This window comes from Dermochelys coriacea, chromosome 9, assembly GCF_009764565.3.
Source record: "Dermochelys coriacea isolate rDerCor1 chromosome 9, rDerCor1.pri.v4, whole genome shotgun sequence".
Lineage (NCBI taxonomy): Eukaryota > Metazoa > Chordata > Testudines > Dermochelyidae > Dermochelys > Dermochelys coriacea.
In genome coordinates, this window is record NC_050076.1 from 49,919,817 (window position 1) to 49,938,838 (window position 19,022).

A 19,022-nucleotide genomic window follows, 5' to 3' on the forward strand; every position below is an offset into this window, starting at 1 on the left:
ACCACAGGGTTTCAAGGAGGCATGTTTCCACGGTTCCAAGACCATCTTTTTCATCCTGTTAAGGAGAGGCCAGAAGCCTCTGGTTTTTCCCCGGACCCCCCCCATCAATCCTTCCTTCTAGGATCCCTACAGGGTCCCCTCAAAGAGCTGGATCTCCATACTTACCTCTGGATCCACTATTATTCCTGGTGACAGGTTTCAGAAGGGTAGCCATGTTTGTCTGTATCAGTAAAATAAATGGACACAAATCAGGCATCAAGAATTGTAACATTCAAAAACCAGCAGGAGAGCACCTCAATCTCCCTGGACACTCAATAACAGACTTAAAAGTTGCCATTCTTCAACAAAAACAGACTTCAACGAGAAACTGTAGAACTGGAATTAATTTACAAACTTGACACCATCAAATTAGGTTTGCATAAAGACTGGGAGTGGCTGGGTCACTACAAAAAATAATTTTCCCTCTGACACTCGCACCTTCTTGTCAGCTGTTGGGAATGCACCACATCTACCCTAATTGAATTGGCCTCATTAGCACTGACCCCCCACTTGGTAAGTTTCAGAGTAGCAGCCGTGTTAGTCTGTATTCGCAAAAAGAAAAGGAATACTTATGGCACCTTAGAGACTAACAAATTTATTTGAGCATAAGCTTTCGTGAGCTACAGCTCACTTCATCGGATGCATTTGGTGGAAAATACAGTGGGGAGATTTACACACGCACGCACACACACACACACACACACACACACACACACACACACAGAGAGAGAGAGAACATGAAACAATGGGTTTTATCATAAACACTGTAAGGAGAGTAATCATGTAAGATGAGCCATCACCAGCAGCAGGGGGGGAAAGGAGGAAAACCTTTCATGATGACAAGCAATGTAGGCCATTTCCAGCAGTTAACAAGAACATCTGAGGAACGGTGGGGGGTGGTGTGGAGGGGAGAAATAACATGGAGAAATAGTTTTACTTTGTGTAATGACTCATCCATTCCCGGTCTCTATTCAAGCCTAAGTTAATTGTATCCACTTCGCAAATTAATTCCAATTCAGCAGTCTCTCATTGGAGTCTGTTTTTGAAGCTTTTTTGTTGAAGGATAGCCACTCTCAGGTCTGTAATCGAGTGACTGGAGAGATTGAAGTGTTCTCCGACTGGTTTTTGAATGTTACAATTCTTGACGTCTGATTTGTGTCTATTTATTCTTTTACGTAGAGACTGTCCAGTTTGACCAATGTACATGGCAGAGGGGCATTGCTGGCACATGATGGCATATACCACTTGGTAAGGCAACTCCTGTCTTTTCATGTGCTGTATATTTATACCTGCTACTGTATTTTCCACTGCATGTATCTGATGAAGTGGGTTATATCCCATGAAAGTTTATGCCCAAATAAATTTGTTAGACTTTAAGGTGCCACAAGGACTCCTCGTTGTTGTTCCTGGTGCATTCTGTCTGATCCAGACCCAGATTCTTACTAGGAGAAAGATAGAGGAAGAATGCGGAGACCTGTCGCTCTGTTCATACCAGCCTATGCTCTGCCTCCTGTAGGCATGTTCTTAAACTACAGTTACTGGGGAGACTGGCAATCCTGGAGCCTGTGGCCTTACTGGAGGCCACCTTAGGAATTTTTCAGTTATCCTCTGTGTGGCTGGAGAGGTAATGCCAGATCCTTTATACAGGAAACAACCCAGCGATCCCACGGATACAACTCCTATGGATCTGTCAGCGATACAGATAACTATGTCTGAAAAGCTGTCTGAGGAAGAAGTTACCTCCTGCTCAAAAAGAGGAGCTGTTTGGAAACGGACTATGAATCCGATTTATTGGTGGATGAATAAGTGGGGCTGTCTCTAGCCTCCTCTCCTTCTGTGGACGCTACTAAGTTCCACTGTTTGTTGGATCATATCGTTGATATATTGTATAGTCAATTACTTGACCACTGTTTGGTTTATCTAATATATTCAAGGGACCAAAAAATCAATGTCAGTCAGATTTATTGCTATAATCCAGTAATACTGGGAAAAGATTCTGAATTATACCAGTCTCTGGGAAACAGTCTCATGCAGCATTGTTACATTCACCTTACACAGAAGTTGTGTTCCCAAAATTACATCCCTAATACCATCTTTTATCCCCTACCTGTTTACCACTAAATGGTGGTATGTACGTCATCTGAAACTAGATTTAACCAATCAGCTTTCTACCTTGTTTTTCAGGTACCATGATGCATGTGTTCAAAACAAAGAGATACATTCCAGGTACTAAGGGCATGACAGCACCTCTCAGGTCTGTACTAGGGTTGAACAATCATGTCATGGCCTCTTTCTCTGGGACACTTCAGTACTGGCCTCAGAGAGTAACTCCCTTCCTGTTATGATAAAGCACTCATCTGTCTTGCTGGTCTTGACTTAAGCCAAAACTTTCTTCAGTGAATGCAAGGGGATACTTAGCATAAGTGGGCAGGGTTATATAAAAAGCATAGGCCAATTTAAACTATATTACTGCTATTATGTTACTATTATGTGCTTAATCTATACTGTTGTGTGGTGTGGATAATATGTTTAGGTAATGTAATGTATATCTATATCTAAATATGCTAGCCTAGTGTATATTAGTCAACGGTATGGTGTCCACTTTTAATCTTCTTGCAGTGCCTGTGAAAGATAATTTTCACATGGTGTTTGATATCCTTGGTGCTACTTGCAGTAAAATATCATAACTACTTTTGGATACTTTTGCTACAGACAGCTGAATTTGTGTGAGTGATGTCTGCCTCTTCTGAGAATGACAAGTTGCATCAGATGCCCTCTGAGGGGTTTTCCTTCTTTCATATCCACCCTATTCCTAATTCAATTGTGGAGGCTACTGCCAGTAACAGGGAAATATCTGAACAGTCATACTCCATCCTAACTGATAAAAATTAGAAGAGGCCTGATTCGTTGGAGAGGAAGGTGTTCTCTTCATTGTCCCTCAGTGTTGCATGGCAAATTATCAGGCAGTTATGGCCTGCTACCAATTCCATTTATGGTAAAAGATTACATTTTTTTTTTTTTTTACAGGATTTACTTGACCAAAGAAGATTGGTGAATCCCATATTAATGGAAGGCCAAAACGTAGCCAAATGTTCCCTTAGGGCCTTTTTTGAGACTTTGGACTCTGCTGCCAGAACGTTGATATCTGCTCTGAGCATCAGGAGGCATGCCTGTTTTGTTCTTCCTCCCTAGCTCTAGACACGAAAATTAAGTTGAAGGACCTTCCCTTTGAAGGGGAGGGTCTTTTCAATGTGAAGACAGACAAGTTACTGGAAATATTAAAGGAAGTGAAATGGATAGCCACGGTTTGGGTTTGATTTCCTCTGCTAGGAGACCCTCTGTTTTTCTGGTATCAGAGACAGCCCTACCCCCCAGTCTTGGTCTTACTTTTAATCAGGGTAGAGACTTCAATAATACCAGCAACCTGCATCCTTCCAGAGTCGTCATAGTAAGAGGCTTTTCAGACTGAGGTCTAAGTCTAAAGAACCAGCATCCTCAGCAGCATCTTAGCCATGGAACAACAAGCCTCAGTTCTGATAAGATAATTGGCTCATTCCCAGCTCTCACTGAGCTCCAACCTGCCCTTCTTTGCAGAGGGGCTAGCTCACTTTATCAACACATGAAGACTAATTATGTCAGATCAGTGGGTTCTAGAGATTGTAGAAAGGGGCTATGCCATACAATTTGAAAGATTATCTCCCACACAATCTCCTCTATCCTTCTCTCTCCAGCAATCCCTCTCATGATGGTATTCCTCTTGCAGAAGTATTAAAAATTGCTTCTAATAGGAGCGGTTAAGAGGATCCTAAATACCCAAGAATCAGAGCTTTTATTCCTATTATTTTCTTGTGCAGGAGGAGGACAGGGGTCTTTGTCTGATTCTAGACTTACCGGAATTGAACAAGTACATTTGGAAGTTCCATTTTTACATGTTGACTTTGACCTCCATAATCCCTTCGTTGTTGCTCATGGATTAGTTTGTGACTCTCTATTTAAGTGATAAATTTTTCATATATTGATTCATCACATCCATCACAAGTACCTCTGGTTTTAGTGGCCAGATGACATTTCCGGTACAAGATGCTTCCATTTGGCCTCTCCATTGTGCCCAGAGTTTTCACAAAATGCCTTTTTGTGGAAGCCTCTCATTTGAGAAATCAGAGTATTTTTGTTTACCCTTATTTGGATGATTGGTTACTAATGCCTGCTGTCTGTGAGGAATTGTTAAACCATATTGTCTTTACAGCCAGATCTCTGGCACCTTCTGATCTGCCCAAAGTCAATTCTCTATCCTACTCACAGGATTCCTTTAATAGGCTCCATACTGTACTCTGTGAAAGGGAGAACTTTTCTATCAGAGGACAAATTTCTCAAAATGAGCTAGTTTTTTATTTAAAATTCAATGTTGCTGCTCAGAGTAAAACCCTTTTTGGGTCTTATGGCAGCCACTACTTAACATGACTCCATTTGCTCGACTAAGAATGAGAAATATGCAGCACTGGATATCTCGGGTCTACACATAAAGTCAGGACAGCCTCCATACGTTGATCACAATACCTCAGATCATCATAGCCTCCCTAAAACGGTGGTCGGTCAGAACGAATTTGTTTAGAGGTATGTGCAGTTCAGTCCCCCAGACCTATTGCCAATGGTGATGTCAGATGCATCAAGCAAGGGCTGGGGAACCCTTCTGAATCAGTTGACAGTTCAAAGGCAGTGGTCTTAGCAGGAGACAGCTCTCAGATGCATGAATGGTCCCTAAAGGATTAATTGATTCAGACCATAGTCTCCAGCTGGGTTGACCAAAGGTGGACCTGTTTGCAACAAGGTCCAACAAAAATTGTTCTCTTCTGTTCCAGTGTTGGGAGGGACTGTCTGTCTCTATCAGATACTTTCCTTCTACGCTGGGGAAAGGCTGGATGTATGCCTTTTTCCCCCTTTCCATTAATCCAGGAGCTACACCAGGACAAGATGACTCTTGTTGTCCTGGATTGGCCATGTCAACAGTAGTTTACCGATCTTCCGCAACTATCTGGCAGAATCTTTATGCATCTTCTTCTGTCTCCGGACTTCTTGTCTCAACGGGAGGGCAAAATCTGGACCCAAAGTCTCTTCACTTGATGGAGTGGGTGATAAGACATTAGGTTTGTCTGCTCTTGAGTAGTCGTGTTCTTCCCCTGTGCAGGATGTACTAATTATCTCCAGAAAACAGTCCACTAGAAGCTGTTACCATTTAAAGTGGACCAGATTTCAAGCATGGATGAAGGGAAAACCTGATTCTCCTGTATCTGCTTCCATTCCTTGTGCTCTGGGATTATTAACTCTTGAGACTTTAAGTATATTATCCAACTCATCATTAAAAGTTCATTTGGCAGCTCTCTCAGTATATTATACTTTAACTGATGGAAGATCGCTGTTTTGTTCATTGTTCGGTCAAATGTTTATCAAATGTGTATTCCCCTGTTAGAGATCCTGTCCCTTCCTGGATCTAAATTTGGTGTTGGCCAGGTAGGTAAAATTGCTTGTTGAACGGGCTGAGTGTTCTACCGTTCACCAAGATGGATTTCATTTTCAACATTATGTCAATCAGGAGAGTGAATGAATTGAATGTTTTTGTGGTTGATCCCTCTTTCACTTCTTTTTATAAAGACAAGGTAGTTATCTGGTTCTGATCCCAGGTTCTTACCTATGGCGGTGTCTGATTTTCACATGAAGCAGACAGTGAATTTGCCAGTTTTCTTCCTTCACTTTAATAAGGGGGAATTTGGTCTACATGGTCTGGATGGCAGAAGGACACCCATTTACTATTTAGATAGAACTTGGGAGCTTTTGTAAATTGTCGACAGTGTTTGTGTGTCTCTCTAAAAATTGAGTGGATTATATGGTTTCTACCCAGACTGTATTTTGATGAATTAAACAATATGTTGCTGAATGTTACATGCTAGCAAAAGTTCCTGTACCTGCTTTGGTTCAACCATATTCCAGCTGAGCTTGTGGCTACTTCCTTTGCTTGTCTTAGGCATGTACCAATTGCTGAAATTTGCAGAGCTGCAACTTGGACTTCAGTGCACACTTTCACTAAAGCAGTGTTTTGGACCTGGCCTCTCAGATAGATGCTGGTTTTGGTAAAGTGGTGCTGCATCCCCTATTCAATTAGGACTTTGTTCCTGCCTTCAGGTCAGTTTTCAGCACTGCTTAGCAGGCTATCCTGTAAGTGGAACTATGCAGAGCCACTCGAAGAAGTGAAGGTATCTTATTTGTAACTATGGTTCTTCAAGATGGCTCTGCATACATACACTTTCCACCTGCCTTCCTCTGTCCGGGTCTTTGTTCGGTGTATCTGGCTTTGCGGTGGAAGGAACTGAGGTGGGAAGAGTCCTCTCTATAGCCTTGCCCTCAGAATGTTAGTGAAATTTAGGGGAGGGGTGGGGGATGCAAGAGTGAGTTAGCTAACATTGCTAGAAGACTGTTCTGCAGCAAGGCACCACAAAGTGGCTCATTAGCCAGAGGTGTGACTAGGAGCCAACTTGAAGAACTTCAATTTAAACCTCATAAATTTTTTGGCCTATGTTGGGAGGTCAGTCTAGGTGATCTAATGGTCCCTTCTACCCTTAAATGTTTTTTTAACTTGACAAACATTTTGCAGAATTATAGCCTCCACTAATATACGGTTATGGGACTGCAGTGATGGGAAGCTCTGCTAGATAACATGGAATTTGCCATTGAATTAGTCACATTATATGCAGCTTTTCTTCTATGCAATAGATTTTGAATTTATATTTATTGCTTTAACAACTAGAAGACAAAACCAGAAAAAAGTCTAATCTACCTCACTGTTGAGAAAAGCAAGAGGGAAATCTAGCAAACCCATATATAAATGGGAGAACGCTATGATTTAGGAAATTTTTTTTTACTCTTAATATAAGAGGTGGGTTTTAGGGGGCCCAGAACCCAGGAAATAAGTGTCAGTACCTATAAAGAAGATTAGCATATGTCTGGCTATGTTCTGTTGGCTGCTCCTGGCCTTTTAACCATTCTGGGAACTTTCAGAAGATGATCTGTGTATTGCATGTCCTTGCAGGCAGGGTTTTTCTCTTAAAAAAAAAAAATACTTGATCACACTAGAAATCCCTTTTTCTTCACAGGCTTTTCTTTTGTGTGTTTAAAGATTCAATTGGTGCCCCTCAATTAATTCCCTGTGATTCAGTGAATTCTCTGAATGCGTTATGCTTTTGGGTAATTGTCTGCAAAAACCCTGTGGAACGTGTAGTTGGATTTGTTTATATAACTCTTATGCAGAAATATTGCTCCATGACCTTTTACGATTGAGAGAGAATATTTTTCCTCACCTTGGAAAAATCTGTGACTGCTGAAAGTTTTATGGCACCCTACATTCCTTATTTTGCTGTTTTAAAAAGTAATGCTCATTAGTGATACCTAAATATAGTAAAAAGAAAAGGAGTACTTGTGGCACCTTAGAGACTAACAAATTTATTAGAGCATAAGCTTTCGTGAGCTACAGCTCACTTCATCGGATGCATTTGGTGGAAATGCATCCGATGAAGTGAGCTGTAGCTCACGAAAGCTTACGCTCTAATAAATTTGTTAGTCTCTAAGGTGCCACAAGTACTCCTTTTCTTTTTGCGAATACAGATTAACACGGCTGCTACTCTGAAACCTAAATATAGTAGAGGACAAGTTAAGTGCACAGGTTCCAACTCTTAATAGGGCTTATATGGCATCAAGAAGTTCATATAATACTTTCAAAAATAACTGCTTGGCCTTTCGCACTCTTAAAATTGCATCCAGATGTGGCTCTCTAAACGTGGCAGTGGCTTCACATGCTGATGTCTGAGTGAAGAGGATGTGTTAAATCAGATGAATGGTAGTGATTTTGGCTGTTGTTTCATCCGTGAAGATCATGTCATTGAACTTCATGTTGCTTTCAAGCCATTCTAGGGCTTTGTTTGTTGCAACTGTTAGTACTTACTGACCTCCAGAAACAAAGGGCAATGCGTATTAGAAGAATATTCATTCTGTTACAGTTTTTACATTATTATATTGTACATCATACTTTTTATACATTTAATTTCAGTGCGTGTGCTTTATTTTATTACATTCGATGTCACTGTGTCTTTCTGTAGCGCCAGTTGTTCTTTTGATCAATTCAGTTCACATTTCTGGGGGTTATGCCCACCTCAAACTTTCTCCTGTGTGTTCATTGATCTTAGGTGAAGCTCCCAATCTTCTTTGAAATCACTTCTCTTTTTGAATATCACTTCAAGATAAAGAAAAAGGACAAAACTAGACGCAAACTGCCTTGATATAGTACCATTTCTCTGTATTCACCATATGCATTTCCTTGGAGATCTCCTCTTATCCATTGCATGGAGGTCCAATGACAAATATCTCAAAGGACTGGAACAAGAAATTTGGATGCCCATCCCAGCAAGTAGTGTGTTCCTCTGTGTAGCATCTCCTAGAGAATAATGCTAAACTTTCAACTAATCTTGACCAAGTTACAACTGATAAAATTCTTCATCTTTTCATGAAATTTGGTATACAGCTCTATTTAAGTAATCTTTTTTTAAACAGCTTATGAGCGAAGACCCACCAATTGGTGGTCAAGCCTTTTTACTCCCAATCATTCCAACAGTGTTAAAAGGCTGCTTGACTCACAGGTGGGGGACAAAGTCAGTTTCTTGGCAGTACCAGCTGGTATTCCATCGTGAACTAACTGCAGCATGTCAAGATGGAGCAGTGACAGATCATCCGATGAGACATGAAGGCTCTTCAGTTCCTTAGCAAAGACAGCATAATCATGGAATTTATGGAAACAAGACATCGGAAGGGTGATGTTGAGGAAGGTGCCAAAGTAATACTTCACCAGAAATGTCCCAGAGATGGCAGGCAGTGATTTGAAGTAAAAGTTCTCCAGATAGGAGGTACTGTAATTTGAACCACTATTCTGTGTTGTGTTCCACATGCTTCTGGAGCATGATGGAATACTACAAATGTTCCACCATTTATTAACAACTAAGTTTCACTATTTCTCTTCCTAGATTTCCTCTTCTTTCAAGAGCATTGGAGATGTTGTGATGACTTTGAGATGAGACAAAAAAGTCAAAAGAAAGCAAAGTAAAATGAAAACGTAGCTGAGAGAATAGAACAAAATCAGGGCCATTGTTGAAAACCCAGTCCAGGAAATCTTGGAGTTCTGGAAGAGGAGAAAATGTATCATGAACACAGGGAATGGAAGTCTGAGGGTAAGACCTGGATATTGGCCTTACTACAGTTACAATTTATATTTCCTCATGTAGTCTCATTGCTTTAGCTAATTTCTTGATGTTGATCTATTTTTGAGACCAGAACATTGTTGCAGTTTCAGTTGTATACAGATTAAAATTGCCTTATTCAAGTCTGTGCTTGTTGGGTGGGTTTAATCAGGTCCAGGAACCTTCCTCACAAGTTGTAAAAATGAAGGAAAATTGAGCTATTCGTCTTCCTTGCTGAGTTGCCCTGTCCACCAACTAACCTGTACTTTGTACAGCAATTGTGTTGTCTTGTATTTTTGTGTCCTCATTCTGTAGCATATTGCGGAATTCTCCTTGCTGAATCTCTGTCAGCTCTCTAGAAACTACTGTGTGTCAATAATTGTCCTTATTCACATGTTTTTCAGGCATGGAAGTTCCTGGAATACATCAAGAACGCCATCCTCGACCTTGAAAGGCTTAAGCTACCATCCTATGTAGATGTGTTTGATTTCCTGAACACCATCACTGCCATATGAGGATGAGGTGCTCATCAGTATACTGCCCATGGAGGTGCAGAGATAAACCTGAGAAAATCGGATTCTACCTGTCCATTTGGGGAAAGAGCTCAAGAAACTAAGTAGGAAATTGAAACAATTGAGTTCAAAGTGCAGGCATGGACTCAGGAATGGTAGCCAGGGGAGATTACATTGCAAGAATTTGCTGTTAGGCTTCCTGCCTTTCTTATTTTGCGGTGATGGACTTGCCAGGGATATTGCAGACTGAAGATTGAGTGATCAAGGACATCAGCATCTTCAGTGGATTCTCCTAGATGTCTGCTCTGTTAGTGCCTGCGCACAGCATTCTTCATCTGTGGCTGCTGAAACTTTTCTGCCCTACATGTATTCTCATCCCCAGTTTTTGATGATTAGCTGGAGTTCACTAGTGTAGAGCTGAATGTTATTGTTTTGGAAGTCACCAAAAAACACACAAGATCTTCAGAAACAGCACTGCTGAAGCCTACTGCAAATAGCCAAGGAAAGCCAGCGTGCAATCGGTCAATGGAAAATCTCTACTGTTTGAGAACTTTGTGGGTTGAAGTGAAGCAGAAGGAAAACTATTTTCAGGCTTAGACAATTACTAGTATTTTTGATTACAGTTAAAATCAGTGAGGGTGGAACATTTTCAGCATTCCATCATCAGATCTTAAAAAATACCCCAAAAACCAAAAAAAAACACTCTCCAAAAAACCCACTGGAGCACATAGTAATTGCTTTCCTTTTGAATTGAATAAAGTTATTTTTGTTGATTGTGTTACTTTAATGGAACTTTAAGATCTTATAATCTTTAAAAGGGTCTTTGCAAAGACAGGTTTGAGATAAACTTGAGTTTTAACTCTTTGATTCCACCTCAAGTGGTTACTTTTCTGTGAGATGGTAGAATGTTTGTTTAGTATCCTGTTGGTTCTTAAGGGAAAGGTGGAAGTTCTTGGAATAGAGAGAAGGAAAGGTGCTATATGATCTCAAAAGCATCAGATTCTGAAGCTGTTCACTGAGAGGAAGTGCTCAGCACCTGATCATTTTTTAGAGGAGATATGGAAAAGCTTGCCATCCTCTTGTTGCCACGCACAGTTCTAGTGATCATAATGCTACTTGGGTCAACTATTGTTCATTAACCCTTGTGATATCAGTCAGACCTTGGCACAGATAAGATTGTATTCTTGAAATCCCTCTAAAGTTAAAGAAATACATAGCTACGTAAGTAAATGAATAATGAGTAAATGAATCAAATGCTTTTACTGAATGTAACCTTTTCTAGCAGTATTGTAACAGGTAAACTCCAATCAGTTATAATCAGCTTCTGAGGAGAGTGGAGTTTCACATTGTTTGAATTGGATCTCTTTATTGCCTTCATTCATTTCTATAAACCTGTGCCCCAAAAACATATTCACCTTTGCTCTAACATTCTTAGGCAGTCCCATGTTTATGCCTCTTGACCCATCACAGTTCACTTTGCTAACCAAAGATTTGTACTGTTGGTCTCCACTAAAACATTCTGCTAGTCTTATGGAGAAACTGAGGGAAAGTTTGACAATTTCATTCTCTTTATTGGTCTGATAGATAAGAGCATTAAGACTATCTGTGGCCCATCAGCAGTAGGTCTCCTGCATACAAGGCCTACCTTCTGAATATTAATATTCCTGTTGTCTGATCCTTCTCCACTTGTGTGTACTAAATTATTCTTCTCTGAAAAATGATTATTTAAAAATGGTATTATAGAAAACTAGATTCATTTTTTTTCATTTATTTCTTTTCTACCATCTCAAAAACTCTAAATCTTACCTGAACAGCACACTCATCCTGGACTTCTGCATTACAACTGAAGACTAATGGGGTTGTACTAGTGTAAATGGGGACATAATCTAGCCACTGAAATATTTATTGATGATACATGAGAGAGAGAGAACCCAGCTCCTCTTTCAGATGCCAGGTTGAATTTGCTGTGCTAGCTGTTTGAGAGGGAGAAGGGGAATCTCTTATTTGTAAGTTGAGCAAACTTGGAATGGAAATCATTGAGAAATGTGGAACCCCACATTAACCCTTTAAGTCACTTTTCTGAGTGGAACTGCTGTTTAAACCTTTCAAAACACTAGGTAATTTTTTATATGATATAGGGGAGAGTATCTTCCATCTGTCCACTGGAAGAGTAGAAACAAATGTATCTCTTTGAATATCAGGTCTTCTTAATGCATTAGTGTGTGTTACTCCTGAGGGAATTCTGCTCACCCCTAGCCTTTCTCATTCAATCAGGCACATCTTCCCCTGTCCCCATGTGTCCTTGCACCCCTGGTCCACATGTCCACCCCCACTCAGTCACCCACTCCCCTCATCTCCATGTGGCCCTGCACCCCCTTCCCTTGTCCCTGTGTGGATCTGTACCTGCTCGCCACCCTATGTCCCTGTACCCCCACCCTTTTCCCCACATGTCTGTGCCCCCACTCAGCCATCCTCTGTCCTTATGTAGCTCTGCACCCCCTCCCCCATCACCATGTGGCCCTGCCCCTCCACTCCCATTCAGCCCTTGCCCCAGTCTGTCCACCCCCACTAGCCCTTATGAGCCCTGTCTGACCCCCCCCCCAGCACCCCATGCTGGCTCTCTCCCTAGAGCCTGTCTCTCCTGAACTGGCCTGACGGGCACTTCTCTAGCTGTCTGGGAGCTGTTGCTTTGTTCTATTGCCACAGTGCCTTCTGGTGGGCAAAACAGCGGAACTGCACCAACATTTCAGCAGAAGCTTTTTTTTGCGCAAAAAAATTAAAAATACATATGGCTCATTAATTATGCGCACACACAGTAGTGCAGAATTCCCATAGGAGTAGAGATTTTACTACTGAAAGGGAGAAATAGATAAAACTAGACTTACCGGGTATTCAGTGGAATAATATTGCTGTTAGTATTTGGCATTGTGATTCCCCTCTTCCCCAACTTCTTCTGAGAAATAAAAATGCTGCATGACATTTCTGATGATTGAGACATATGTCAAAAGATACAGTAGGCGACTTTGGGAAATGTATGTGAAGTGTAGGGAAATTTGCTATTGAACACAGCACCCAGCCTCACTAGATAATTGAACTATAAGAATGTCTTGAGCTTAGAATTTAGTTTTAATCTTCGTGCCAGTGAGTGAGCTGCCTGGGATGACAGCATATGTACGTATGCGTTCCTTCTAAATTCAGAACATCTGTGTCTCAAACAAGGAAATTGGGGCATCTTGAGGACCATGTGGTGGAATCTGCAGAGATTTTAACTGTCCCCACTTTACAGCAGATATTAAATTAACTAATAAAGATAACTACTTGGAACAAACTTTAAATAAACTAATTGAATAGTTGTCAGGCCTTGGAGGTTTATTAGATAGAGGAGGTATGTGCCTTATTTTTGTGTGATATGGTGTTTTAAGAGTTCCCACCTCTCTTCAGACTGGAAAAAAGCCCAAATTCCTTGAGAATTTGGGCCTGTGGGTGGCTGGGAATCATATTTTAAAAAATGTTTCAGTTTATAGGCAGTCTAAGACCCTGCTCCTGCAGATGTGCACTGTACTTTAAGCACATGCATAGTCCCACTGAAGTCATGATACAATACAGTAGTCTATGATTAAATGTATTGTTCTATATAGTAAAGAGGGGCTTAAAAATAGAAAGAAAATAATAGATATCTAGAAAATTGAGTTAAACTGAAAATCAATAAGAAATAGGCAGATGTAAAAGTGACAAAGCAGGAGAACAATAACAGCCTCTTTAGAAGAGATATCTGTGGGTAGTTGTCTGATTGCATCTCTTTCTGAATATCTGAAGTGTGGGGTGCTGCAGGGTGCCATTTGGTCACTCTTTTGTTCAATTTGTATATGGGGCTGTTGGGAGGACTAGCCATGAGGTGTGGTGGTCTCAACATCCTGATCATACTCAACTTAGTTGATAAAATTCAGCTCCTCAGCCAATGTCGAGCTGAGATTAGGACATGCATGAGAGTGAACTGGCAGAGGCTCAACGCAAATGAGAGGGGAGGGGAGGGGTGGGGGAAATAGCTGTGGGAGATGGTAGAAGTAATAACAGTCCCTTTGACTGAGGGAGTGTGTCTGCCATTAGTCACTAGGGTTTGGAATTTAGGAGTGATTTTAGACCCCTTGCTACTTTCTGACCATCATATTACAGCAAAAGCCCAGTCAGCTTTGTACCAGCTGCATCTGGAGAGGAGGCAGTGACCTTTCCTTTTGTATGTGGGCATTGCCACTATTATCCATATCTTTGTCACCTCAAGATTAGACTGTTGCAATGTGCTGTACATGGAGCTATTCTTTAAAACCATTCAGAAACTGAAGCTGGTTCAGATAGAGGTGGCTCACTTACTGAATGGGGCATCTCATAGGTAACGTATGATCTGGGTTTGACACTGGCTGCCAGTTGGTCTGAGTATAGTTTTAGATTTTCGCTAAGATCTGTAAAGTTCTAACTGGCCAGGGATCACCTCTCTCCCTGTGCCAAGCTGCCACGGCTGTGGTCAGCAGAGGCGCTCGAGCTGAATCTCCCTTATTATAAAAGAGAAGGGGCAGCTGGTAGGCTGTTCTCTGTGAGGTCTCTGAGATCCTGGAATTTGTTTGATGCCTTGTTCAAATATAGCCTGAATTTGGTGACCTGGCATGCTACAAAAGACATCTGTTTGAAAGGGTTTTGGGTAAAGGCTCAGAGTATGCTTTCCACAATGATAAAGTGATGAAAAGGAGTTACTGTAGGTGGCTGGCTGAACTGATCATTTGCTGCTGCTGAGATGTAACTGTATAATTAATGGTGTATTAGTGCAGGGGTTCTCACAACAAATTTTTTGGTGGCCTCAGAGTGCAGCCACCAACTTTTGATGGTGACTGCGCTGACAATTTTTCCTAAAATACTTAATTAACTTTAGGAGAAACAAATAAATATGCACATGTACATGTCCAAATCATTGTAATTTATTTATGTAGGGGTTTTTTAGACTCAGTAATAAAAATAATGTACAGTGTGTCTATTCTTTACTGGACCTAAACAGAATAGAAACACAAATAAGGTGCTTTACATATTCTTCTGTTTTTTGTTGTTGTTTTGCTTTTTTGATTTTTTTTAATTGCTAGCTAGTAAGTCTGCTGCTGTGAAAAATGATATTTAATATACTTACTCAGCCTCGACAAGCCCTGGGACAAGTTAAGCCCTGGTGGGGAGGTGGACAGGGAGGCCGCAGGGCCCAGGGATTATGGCGTGAATGGTGAGCCTGGGTCCAGAGCCCAAAGACCCGTGGCCGAAGTGCCCCCACCCTTCCTCCTCCCATGGAAAGTGGGGAATTCACCAGCTATCTGCACCTCCAGTGTTTGTGTCTCCGGAGGGGGGCAGGGCCCAACCACTGCTGGTGGCCATGGGGGAAGGGCCACTGCTCCCTCCTGCCCCCCCCCATCACAGCCCAGGAGGCTGTGGCCGCAAGAAAAGCCCCTGCTGACGGCATTTGAGAAACACTGTGTTAGCGTGCCTAGAGCCCTGGATAGGTATCTTTTTAGTTATTATGTAAATGAAAATAAATAAGAGGATCTTGCTTGGTGCAGTGATGTGGCCAAATAAAAGAAAATGGCTAGGACTACCTTGTGACCTGGTGGTGATTCCAGGATGCTGTTGGCAGTCTATGCAAATTAGAGCAGCCTAATGGCTGCTGAAACTCAAGCTAGAAGACTGGACTGGTACAGAGTGGCTCCAAGGGTTTTTCAGAGATTTGGGTGTGAGTCTGTCAGTATTTCAGAGGAGTATGTCAATTGGATCTCATAAGGCATGGGGGAAATCCCTTGTTGAAAACTGAGGTGGGCCAATTGTATACACACAATGCTAAAATTGTTTATTTTTCATCTTATATTGAAGATTTATGCAGTCTTGAGAGTTTAAGATATTTTGTTGGTGTTTTAATATCTAAGCTCAAATTCCTGGAAGCTAAAGTGTCATCATTATTTATTATGTATTATCTCATATGGGGAAAACCCAGGAGAAGTGGTGAATGGGTAGGGTGGTTTTGATTTTTAACATTGATTTTAAGAGGTATTTTGCCTTTTTTGTATTCTTTTCTATAGCCATCAATGGAAGTTTATAAAGTAAGCCCATTAAAATTTTAGATTTTGAATGATATAAAAAAGCAGATGCCAAACAGGAAGCTCTGGAAAAAGTTTGGTGTATTGTATTTTTGTAGCTCACCAATACAGTTTAAATTCTAAGAGAATGTGCCATCCTCTGTGTAATGAGGGAACCAGAATTTCCCCCCTTTTTTCTTCTATTGACTGTGCTGTTATAGAAATGAAGTACTAATATAGTCTTTTTAAAGGGAAAAAAGGCATGAATTGAACATGGGACCATCTGAATAGAAACGGGAATTAGAATAACATGTTAATCTTAAGGTATGTCTACACTTGGAGCCAGGGTGTGATTCCCAATTTAAATAGACATATTTGCACTAGTGATCATTGAGCTAGTGGGCTAAAAATAGTAGTGCAGTGTGGTAGCATGGGCTAGCTACCTCAAATATATACCTGCCCAGACTCTGTGGACATGTGCTTGGGATGGCTAGCCAGTGCCACTGCTTGCCACTGTCTATGCTACCCTGAGTATACTAGCACTTTTAGTGCATTAACTCGAAAGCAAGCACGGGTATGTCTCCATGAGCTGGGAATCACATCCCCAGCTCCAAGCGTAGACGTAGACTTACAGAATGGCTGGTGAACTAGAGCACCTCCCAGGCTGATCTAATTTATATAGAGAAGCAGACTGGCACCGAGATGGCTTCATCTTTGGGCACTCCAAGCTACCTTTGCATAAACTGCACCCTACACAAGTTTCATTGAGCTTTGTCCAAAGTCATGTTCTGATTGGCTAGTTCTGTCGACTACACTTTAGCTGTGCACCGCAGTGGCAGGATCACTGAAACGAACTCTCAGTCCCTGCCCTTATATTACATAGGTGGGATTAAATATTAATGGGAAGCAAAATTAATAAGCAGTCTGTGTGATGGTGGGGGGAGGAGTTAAGAGTAATTATGGGGAGAATAGAAGAGCTGAAGGAGTTAAGTGTCAGTTATTTACTGTCCACTCTCTGGAAAGTGACGGACTCCTTTTTCATCAGCAGTTTATGACCTATTTAGCTACTGTTAAATGTAATTTTTGGTCTAAAAACTAAATTGGCAGCTATACTATAATACTACATTTGGACTATTTATTTCCATTGAGGCAACACCTGGAGACCTCATTTGAGGATCAGGACTCCATTGTGCCTAAGCACTGCACATAACAAAAGAATGGTCTGTGCCCCAAAGAGCTTGGGGTCAGAGTACAACATGGAGTCATAGAACTGGAAGGAATCTTGAGAGGTCATCTAGTCCAGTCCCCTGGACTCAAGGCAGGACTAAGTATTCTCTTCTAGATCATCCCTGACAGGTGTTTGTCCAACCTGCTCTTAAAAATCCCCAAGGATGGAGATTCCATAACGTCCCTAGGCAATTTATTCCAGTGCTTAACCACTCTGATAGTTAGGAAGTTTTTCCTAATGTCCAACCTCAATGACTCTTGCTGCAATTTAAGCCCATTGCTTCTTGTCCTATCCTCAGAGGTTAAGAACAACAATTTTTCTTCCTTCTCTTTGTAACAATCTTTTATGTAGTTGAAAACTGTTATCATGTACCCTCTCAGTCTTCTCTTCTCCAGACTAAACAATCCCATTTTTTCAGTCTTTCCTCATAGGTCATGTTTTCTAGACCTTTAATTTTTTTTTTTTTTTTGCTCTTCTCTGACCTTTCTCAATTTGTCCACATCTTTCCTGAAATGTGACGCCCAGAACTGGACACAATACTCCAGTTGAGGCCTGATCAATGTGGAGTAGAGCGGAAGAATTACTTTTCGTGTCTTGCTTACAATATTCCTGCTAATACATCCCAGAACGATGTTTGCTTTTTTTGCAACAGTGTTACACTGTTGACTCTCATTTAGCTTGTGATCCACTGACCCCCAGATTCCTTTCCGCAGTACTCCTTCCTAGCCAGTCATTTCCCATTTTGTATGTGTGCAACTGATTGTTCCTTTCTAAGTGGAGTACTTTGCATTTGTCTTTATTGAATTTCATCCTATTTACTTCAGACCATTTCTCTAGTTTGTCCCGATCATTTTGAATTGTAATCCTATCTTCCAAAGCACTTGCAATCCCTCCCAGCTTGGTATCATCTGCAAACTTTATAAGTGTACTCTATATGCCATTATCTAAATCACTGATGAAGATATTGAACAGAACCGGACCCAGAACTGATCCCTGCGGGACCCCACTCGTTATGCCCTTCCAGCCCAGCATGACTGTGAATCAGTAGTTGCATATCTAGTGTTGTTTATATATAAAAGAGTCGAAATGGTATGCAGCTGAAAGTGCAATTTGCTTTCTGGGGGCAATGAGAAGAGTCCAAATACATCTGTGAACTTTTTTTTTTTAAGTAAAATAAACACTTTTTTCTTCAGTGTTATAAATATATAAACTACTTTTTATGCTGGAAGGATACATTGCATAAATGGCCACAAACTCATAAAATGTATAATGAGCCACACTTACAGCAATAAGCCAAGGAAGGGTATGCATTAAATGCCATAGGTGTACTTCCCTGGGGTGAAAACATTTGGCCTTTGACTCTGCTACAATAGATTGCTAATGTACTCACTGATGCCTTATTGGCATTCTGTGAAGAGTTGGAGACTGATCATCTCATTAAGTTTCTTTTTGTGTGAAGATATAAAGAACGCTGATAAAACTGGGATCAGTCAATTTCAAGTTTTACTTCTAAATAATGAATTGATATTAATGAAACTTAGGGGAAAATGGTGTGAAGAGGGTGTGACTGAGTTCACTGGGTGCAACCTGGATTGTGGGACCGCTGACGCCTCTGTACCACCACCCTGCGTTCTCTCTCACACTGTGTTGCTGTTGGCAAGCTACAAACCTCTGGCAGGTAGTGCACTTACAGAGACATCCACAGGCGGGGACACAAGCAACTGAATTACATGAATGCTTCTCCCAGCCACTCATGAACCACTAATATAGAAGCTTCAGCCAATTCCCCCCAGCCTTGCACCCCAGAACTGTTTCAGGTTGCCCTGGTCAGAAGCCTGAACAGTCTAAGTTCATTACCCAGTCTGCGCCC

General features: G+C 41.2%; 1 protein-coding gene across 30 annotated transcripts in view; it reads left to right on the plus strand.

Annotated features, from left to right (window-relative positions):
- The window catches only part of ARMC8 (armadillo repeat containing 8), a 192,342-nt gene that overhangs the window by 32,015 nt on the left and 141,305 nt on the right, over positions 1–19,022 (plus strand). For 12 of the 30 annotated variants that reach the window (XM_043492813.1, XM_043492830.1, XM_043492825.1 and 9 more), the window contains exon 4: positions 9,719–9,787. The exons of 17 other annotated variants lie outside the window; for them this stretch is intronic. In XM_043492813.1, the coding sequence (XP_043348748.1) occupies positions 9,719–9,787 (69 nt within the window). Of the gene's footprint in view, positions 1–8,324; positions 8,985–9,101; positions 9,306–9,718; positions 9,792–19,022 lie in introns of all 30 variants that reach the window. One more of the 30 variants, XM_043492838.1, reaches the window with a different exon arrangement.